Here is an 8,760-nt window from a genome sequence, read left to right on the forward strand (position 1 = left end):
CCGCCCCTCCCCCCACAGGCTGATTTACATCACTGTCCCACATCACAGCTGACGTAACATGAGTCGCGAAGTGCCTGGAAAAAAAACAACATTTAAACAGAGAACGTGCATTGAGCCCTCCCCGTGGCACCTGAGAGTTAGGGATACTGTTAGCTGAGAGAAACATGGAGTCCAAAGCAAAGAAGACGGGGAGTGTTTCAATGATCCTTTACTCTTCCATAGGTAGTTCACTGAGTGTTCATATTACAAAATTAGCTGCCGTGGAACTTGGGGAAAGCTTCTTCAAGGAGCACAAATCAGTATTTCTTTTCAAAGTACTTTCTGAAACAAGATCGTATTGAATCTTTAAATAGTGCTAAAATTTCACAGTCTACATCAGTTTTGGTTTTAAATAAACTTCACCAACCGTTATAAAATTTAACACATTCGCATGGATCAGGTTACAGACTTTTGCATTTAAATCCACGTGAAGAACCCCACGCAGGAACAAGAGCTTTAAGCAACTGCTGTTTCAACAACAGCGCACTTTTATCACCTAAGAACAACGTGTGCACAAATCATTGAGCAAGAAAATGCAAGGACGCTGTTTCCCCACAAAACTGTACAAAGTCTGTCACAGCAACAGGATAACTTCTGACTGGAAGCATTTATAAAATGCAGAGCTCTCTCAGTGAAGTGCTTGCACAAGGGCATTCACTTCCCCACACTTAAACTCTGGAATGACCGCCTATCAGACAAGAGCAGATGTCCCCTGGAACGTTTTCACTGTCTTGGGGAAATTGGCAATTGCAGATGCTTCACTGAACCTACCTTCGTGCTGAAGACAATTAGGAAGCAGCTGCTAAGACCAGGAGAAACGTTCTTGAGGCAAGTTTTTACAGTTAAAGTATTCAAGGGAGGCTTGTTGAAGCTGCTTAACTCACCATGCACTCTCGCTCCTAAAGAAACAACACACTGACATTACAACTTTACATTGTATTAACGTCGTAGCATTCAAAACCACAAGTGGGAAACAATGCTCACAGACTCCATTCCCTGCTATGTAACCATCTATGTGTTTCACACATACACCAATCATGCCTAATGAACTAATATTGTTTCAGTACCTTGTTTGTAAAGAAGAAAAACAGTTCTACTGGGCTTAAATCCCTGAAGTATCCATATTGTGTATGGAAGGCTAAGTTTTGTGCCTTTAAAAGCTTGATGCAAATAAATGCACAGTAAATGCTTATTGTGCCGTTTTCCTCCCTTAATTTAAAGAAATTCTCCCTTCCTTCCTAATAGCTAAAACCAAAGTTTAAAACCAAAGCATTAATGTTACCAGCACACATGGACGTGTTTACAACCTTATGTTTTTGAAGGATAAATGACAAAGAGCATTTAAGAATATTGCTTTTTTTTTTTTCCAGACAAGTAGCAAAAATTCATACCACCAGGAATAAACTGCTGAGACAAAGCTCTGTACATAAACCTGCAGTGTTGCTGTAATACTTCAATAAGTAACACCAATGCAAGGAACAGTTCCCTTAATGGCTAGTAGTGTTCAAAGAATTGTAGGACTATGGAGCTAAGTAGGTCTTTGCACACTCTGAATTCAAATCCTGCAGGTGGTGATGAGACAAGCTTCTCACAGTGGAGTCACATAGCTTTCACTTTGATTTGCTTCATCTTCATCTGCTTCTTCTCAAGCTTCTTCTGCTCACGCCGCAATGCTGCCTCCTGTAGGAATGGATACAGAGATCCCAATGAGCATCAGTGATCTATTCCAAGAACAAGCTCACTGTTTCAGAAAAGTAGAACAAGGAAGGCTGTGCTTGGGGTCACATCTCTGACCAGGTGAGCTGGTTCCCCATTGACAGCCTTCACGTGTTTCAGAAAGAGAGCATACACTGAACAGAATAAGAAATTAAGTCAGGTGCTGCTATGCCTACAGGCAGGCCTGGAGATACTGAAGAAGTATGCCAGCAGTTTGGAGCAGTCTGAAAATCCACCTCACCTCCAGTCGACGCTGTTTTTCTGGATCCTCCTCGTTCATGATTCGCTCCTTCTCTGCTCGTTTCTTCTCCTCTCGACGGGACTGGGCAGCTTCCTGTCTCTGCACGTGAGTCAGTTTAAGGAAGTTCTCCTCCACACGGGCCCTGTTCTTATCAGCTTTCTGCTTGCCCTTTTCACAGAGAATAGCAGACAGTTAATAGAGATTAGCAGAGTGAAGTACCTGTGGTAGTTACATTGGAAAGATAAGACTCCTAGCTTTAAGATTAAGGATCCAATGTTTACATTTGGAATTTATACAATATTCAGAAGGCACAAAGCATTTACCACTTACTTCTCTGTTCAGACGGAACTTCTTTGCTTTGTCAATACAGTAGATAACCATGCTCATCAGAGGCAGCAAAGATTCCATATCCTTTGGGGAAGTGTTGCCTGAACCAGGCACTGAAATAGAGAGTTCTCTTTTAACTAAGAGAGATTGGCAGGATTTGTCTATTGGTTGTAATCTCTCTATTGTTCACGCCATTAGAAACAGATATTCTTATCCACTGCCTTCTATTTACTGGTTAGTCAGTGATCCTGATCACATGCAGTGAAATCATTTCTAACATTGCCTTCTACAGGTGGAGAAACTTGAGTGTACGACTTGCAGAGAGATAAAGCACACCACCACCCAGCCACACAAACACACACAACTCACATACACCTTACCATTAAATGTAAACAAAAGTGTCTTCTTAGTTTCGGGCAGTTTTGTAAGCTGACCCTCCCTGGTAGGAAAGAAAAAAGTTGCTGAAATAATTTAAGAATAACAAGGGCACACAAAATATCTGACATAGTCAGGAATCTCATCAAGAAACAAGAGACACTTGCAAACTACACATGAGATTGAAATAAACATATTTAAGTTTCAGAATATTCAGAATCCTGAACTGTTTTACCCAGTTCAGGATTCTAATACAACAAAATCAAACCTACATTTTACACAGCCTTCAAATCTTAGCCATTTCAGCACAAGACACTATTTTGTCTTATAAAAATCACACTGTGTTCCTTTTTTAGAGGGCAGTTTCAAGTTTTGATACAAATCATTTATTTATATGCCCATGAGGAGGTCCCACCCTTACAAAAGCCTACATGGTGATTAAGATGTAGGATAAAGCACCCACTACTTGGCAATTCTGAGGCAGCAGTGAAAGTACCTCAAGATAAAGCTTAGAGAAACAAAAAATTCTGCATCTGTGCAATTCAGAAACAGATCTGAGAATTAACTGGAACAGCAGTATCTAAGCAGCTTTTTTGGTGTTTTTTTTTTCTTTTACACTGCAGACTTTGCTCAAATTGAGTTCTCAGTGCATTCAGACAAACACGTTTTTTCAACCACTCCTCTTGCAAGGTTATTTACTGCCTCCTGAACTCTGGTACACCTTTAGAGGGATTACTCAATTGTTTTTCATGCAGCTGTGTACACTGTAACAGTCAGGTGTTATCACAGATTGGGAGCTGCACAAACTATAGAGTAACCAGCACACAAAGATAAATACTCCAGGCAATACAACACCTTACACTTCTAAATTAATGCAGCATTGAAAGCACTGGGAGTGTATTTATTCAGCTGTTTCACCTTTGCTCCCAGTTAACGTGCACTCCATCCAGCAGCACACTGCAGGCAAGTTTGTCAGCCTCTACTTTGCTCTGTGTTACAGTAGGAGAGATCTAGCTTTATACTTACTCTTGCATAAGTTTTGGACCGGAGAACTGGTCCGAGAATTGGACGGACTCGATCTTGTCAGCATAGTGTGTGAGGAAATGTATCATCTAAAAGAGAAACTGAGGTTAGTTTTTCCTATGACCACCACCTTCATCTGCCTATACACTCCATACTGTTTTGCCAGTGTGTCCACAAACCACTCAGAAAATTTTTGTGCTCTGCTTGCCACAGTGACACTGCAATTTAAAACGGTCAGGTTTTTTAGCCATTGCTAGAATGGGCCTCAATGTCTGGAATCAATGTGAGCAACTCCAGAGTTACTAGGTATTTAACTCTCATTTGGGTTTTGCCATTTCATTTGATAACAAAATTTAACACTGAGGGCTCACGGACAGAATAATGCCCTGCTTTCATCTGGCTGTTGAGCTAACTTGCAAGCTCTGAAAGGAAGTTTCCAGTCCTCAGTTCATAGATCAGACTAACAGCTGCTATGTAAAAACAAAGAATTGACAACTACATTCTTCTTCCAGCCCTTAATTTTCTTTACGGTCTTGATTTTTCTAGATCTCACTAGGGCCATTTAGATCTATTGTGATTTTTAAAGGAGATTAAGATTAGAATTTTTGTACAGGCTGCAAGTGCCCGAAGCACCAAGGAGTATTTGTACTTCTTCACTCAAGATTACCTTTGCGTCCATCATTCCCTCTGTGACCTCCCCCATCTCTGACAAGATAGCCAGGGAATCTGGAAGCCCATACTTTGCACCAGACTTGGGTTTATCACTGCAGAACTCACTCTAATGCAAACAGAGAAAAAATAAAAATAATACAACCGTGCAAGCTGCTTATCTCACCAAACTGTTCAATCAGAATCAGACCCCTAAAAGTACCCAATAAGAAACAACAAGAAATGGATTAACTTAGGCACTCCGCTTGGCTGAGGATATTTCAAGCACAAAGTAAAGCCTGTAGTATCAATGCATGTAGTCTAAGTTATTATTTCCCTTCAAAAGTGAGTGCTTCAAGGAAAAACAGAACAATTATAATACATCCACACCAAAACACTTGAAGTGGATTAACGTATTTTGCATATTTTCTTTGATAAACTACTGGTGTACTGCCAACCACACTTTAGTGTTGTTATTTGGGACTTTAAGAGAGATTTGCAAATCACTGGCTATTAGTGGACTCTTTGCAAAGCTTTGGAGCTTGCACATTCAGAAAGTCTCTTGATTTCAGACTAGGTAAAAACATGACCCAAAATTTTCCATGTTAAACATCACTAATTAAGTTTACTTCTGAACCCTTAACTAAGTCATTTGTGCAAATTACATGAGGTGAAACAAGACTTGCATGTATCCTGACAGCATGCTCCAACCTCCTCCTAAAGAAACAGATTAAAAGAATGGGATATAAGAACTTCTTATTCCAGTGTGAGCACACATACCAGGTCCTGCATCTCTTTCTGAAGTCGCACCAGTGCTTTTCTCGTTCCGACTGCAAACACATAAGTGTCCATATCTTCATCATTCATTGTTACCTTTATTTGCTGCAGGGCAGAAAGTAATTAACCTTGATCAGACTTCTAAATGAACTTTGTCTTCAGACTACCAGGCAAAAGGAGACCCACGTCTTCATTTCTGCTCCTTCAATGTTCAACTGACATCTTATTTCATAACCACAAAGAACAAAGTGAAAGCAAGGCCACACACAGCTGAGATAAAGCTTGTTAAATTAAAACTTCTTGGTGTGTCTTAGGGAAAGGTAGCTTTTCATTTGTTCTGAGCATTCAATTATAATGCTACATCGTAATGACAGTGATTTCACAGAAGAGTTGTAAGCCTCTTCTGCAGAGCAGACATCCATTGCTTATGAGCATCTGCCCATACCTAAATTCAGTTCTTTTAATGAACAGAAGTAAATACAATTATAAACACATAGAAAAAGCATTCACTGCACACAACACTACTGTTAGACCAAAACATAATCTCTCTTGGCATTTCTGTGGCATTCCCCTCATCTCTGAGAGGGAAGGACAAAGCAAACAGTGACTTCACAAAACAGAATGTGCATGCCAGTGTATGCATTAAAACCAGCTCCGTTCTGTCTGACTGAACAGACAAAGGAACTATTATTTTAGATCATAAAACTGCATTTTATGAAGATGAGGTCTTGGAGCACTATGCAAACTGCTCAGTAAAATCCAGAGATAAAACAGTCATCATCACTTTGCATTTTATCAGCAGAAAAGAAACATGAATAATTCTTGCAGATACTGAATTGTAAGGTGCAGAATACTGCACAAAGATACCCAGCAGTGCACTTGAGGGTTATAAAGACCACAAAAAGCAGCACAGCCACAACAAAGGAAAGCAACCATTCATCACAGCTAATCTAAAGGGTTGAGTACATACCACTTGGTCACAAGCTGGCCTCATCATGCGTGCAAGAACATTCAAAAGGTCTTGTCTCTTCAGAAACTAGAAACACAAGATTTTCAACTGAGAATATTGATAGATATACTTAGAATAAAGGTCTTCATTGGCATATAGTAGCAGAACTTAAGGAAAAACAGAGCAGTTTTGAATTTCATTTAATTTTTTAGAGAACACCTCTGATGAACACTTTGAAAGCCAATCACATTGCTTGAGAACAGGCCCACTTTTTGCATTTGATTGAGTTGCTCAAGGCTCTGTTCTCTCTAATTATGAGCTGAACTAATATGTGGGACTGTCCGCCCCAGGCGCAGGATACTGTCTTTGTCAGACCTCACTGAAACACCTGCTGGTCCATTCCTCTGCTTAAGTCCCTCTGAATGGCAGCTGGACTCTTCAGTATGCACTATTTATATTTCCTGTTTTCTACACTTGCTGTAAGCATTCACTCTGACCCACTTTGGTGGGCAGAATACAGGACTGCCTGACCACCTTCCCCTGCACACATGCATATTCAGAACTCTGCTTCAATTTGAGTCAGACCAGAGCTGGGCCATCCTCGCTGCTCACACAGGAAACAGGCAACAACTAAGCAGTGGGACAAACTCACTCATCCCTACCTTGAGCTGGATGAGCATTCCTTCACAGCACACCCTTCCAGAGCACCACAAATTATATATGTGTTCATTTTCTTGATTTAGTTTCCCAGTGCTTGTAGCTTCTTTATTAGTGCCATCATCCCCTAAAGAAAAAAAAAACTGCAGTCCAAAACCCACACATTTATACATCAAGTGGCGTCAACAGACTTAGAAATTGGTTCTCCTAGATTACTTCAGTATTACCACAATGTTTCTGAATAACACATACTCCTACACCATCATCTAATTTCAGCACTGGGAGACTGGCATACTATTTATCTACATCCAGAGCTGCCACTAGTGCTATCATGCAGTTCTAATGAAATAAACTGAAAATACATCCTGATCACCTCAGAACTTACCAACAAGAGCAAAATTGCTTTCCAGCAGCTCCCTGTGAGTACTGAACCATGCATGAGCCAAACGGTTGTTTTTGTTCTTCCCAATGATATAATTCATGATATAAGCAAGAAGACCTGTTACCATCAGGATCTCCATGTAATAACTCTCCCAGCTGTTTTGAAGGTGAGCAGGGACCTAGAGAAAGTAAATGAGAAAAGATTCTTAGTGCTTGTCCAACAATGTTACTGACATACTGCCATAAACAATTAAGTGATGAAGTACCATACAGAAAAAGCATGAAAATTTATACCTACATTAACTATTGTTATGGGGTCTTTATTTTTGCTAGGAGATGCATCTGGTTTCTCTTCATAGCCTTCAAACTCCTCATCATCATAAGGTTCACTCTCAGTATCACCTTCCTGAAGGAAAAAAAACCAGAAAGCATTGTGAAGATGTAAGGCCTGGCAACCACAAGCCAAAAGCACACAGGAAGAAAGCATGGTTCAGAGATACCATCAGGGAATACATAGGGGAGGGAGATTACCTGTGCATCGGTGTCAAAGTCTTCCTGATTCTCATCCTGACCTTCAAGCTCTACAGTGGCTTCTTCTTCATCATCTTCTGTAGTGATGATCCTCTGAGGAGACTCTGTGACTGCATCTTCATTAACATCTTCAAATTCAGCAAAGTCATTATCATCATATTCCATAATGTCATCTCCATCTTCAAATTCATCATACTTTGCCAAAGAAAAACACCATGGGATGAGCAGGACAGCAACAAAGATATATAAATTCTTCATTTTACTGCAAAAAAAAAAAAAAAGAAAAATCAAAAACATTACATAAAACCCTTATGCTAGGAGACACCAGTTACATTACACCTCCAGTAACACCCAACTTCCACAGCTTCAAAACACTGCTGGGGTCAGGCCAGAGCAACAGCAATCTAACTGCCTCACCTTGCCATCTTCTCTACAAAGAGAGCAAATATTCTTAGAAGAAAACTTGGATGGTGAGGTATGAGACCCTCTGCAGAAGCAGCTGAGGCAGCAGTGAGTTCACATCTGGCCAAGCTGCTGAGATGAACGAGCTCCAGAAGCAGAGACGTGCTGCTATAAAACGCCTCTCCAAGAGCGCCTCGAAGTCGCCAAGCCACTTCAGAGAACACACACTGTGTCATTAATCAGCATTTGGACGCAGTCAGATAAGTGCACGTGCTACAGCAGTAAATCTTAAAATGTGCTTAATCTGTTTACTTTAAGCAGCAGCGTTCTGGTGGCCTCTGATAATTTAAACTACTCATCTGTGAACCTTCTAGATCACTTGCCCAGAATCAAGTCCCAGAGCATCCCACTGCTACTCCTGCTCAGACACAGAAACATTTTCTTGAACAATCAATGAAAAAAAAAGTGGAAGGAGGATGGATATTGCACCAGACCCCAAAATAACAGAACAAAGGGGCTCATGAGATCAAAGCTCTCTCCATATCTACCAGGAACATGCAGAGATTTGTTGGGGTTCTTTTTGGTGGTTTCGCTTCTTTTGCCCTCAGCTTCCCATGTCTTTTTGCTTAAGCCTGAAGCAGGCCCAGGCTCTCACTGAGACTGCACACCACCAGCTCTACACCACTGATGTCCA

The 8,760-nt window shown here is 40.7% G+C and overlaps 1 protein-coding gene across 1 annotated transcript; it reads right to left on the minus strand.

The window, feature by feature from the left end:
* Positions 1–540: 540 nt before the first annotated feature.
* On the minus strand, positions 541–7,937 carry CCDC47 (coiled-coil domain containing 47). Its single transcript, XM_065747281.1, has 12 exons — positions 7,665–7,937; positions 7,432–7,539; positions 7,138–7,312; positions 6,758–6,879; positions 6,117–6,182; positions 5,150–5,251; positions 4,389–4,499; positions 3,725–3,810; positions 2,704–2,762; positions 2,327–2,436; positions 1,997–2,164; positions 541–1,719 (listed from the first exon to the last, which is right to left on the minus strand). The coding sequence occupies exons 1-12, from the start codon at positions 7,920–7,922 to the stop codon at positions 1,639–1,641; spliced, it is 1,446 nt and encodes a 481-aa protein (XP_065603353.1). The 5' UTR covers positions 7,923–7,937; the 3' UTR covers positions 541–1,638.
* Positions 7,938–8,760: the final 823 nt, after the last annotated feature.

This window comes from Cyrtonyx montezumae, unplaced genomic scaffold (assembly GCF_038088225.1).
Source record: "Cyrtonyx montezumae isolate F1298 unplaced genomic scaffold, pur_monq_1.0 scaffold_43, whole genome shotgun sequence".
NCBI classification, from domain to species: domain Eukaryota; kingdom Metazoa; phylum Chordata; class Aves; order Galliformes; family Odontophoridae; genus Cyrtonyx; species Cyrtonyx montezumae.

Excerpts from the sequence above, each read along its gene's own strand:
- CCDC47 (XM_065747281.1), bottom strand. The coding sequence starts at position 7,922 with ATGAAGAATTTATATATCTTTGTTGCTGTCCTGCTCATCCCATGGTGT. Across the intron at positions 5,252-6,116 it reads GGCCAGCTTGTGACCAAGTG|CAAATAAAGGTAACAATGAA; the intron begins GTATGTACTCAA and ends TCTGCCCTGCAG. Across the intron at positions 2,763-3,724 it reads GGTCCAAAACTTATGCAAGA|GGAGGGTCAGCTTACAAAAC; the intron begins GTAAGTATAAAG and ends CTTTCCTACCAG.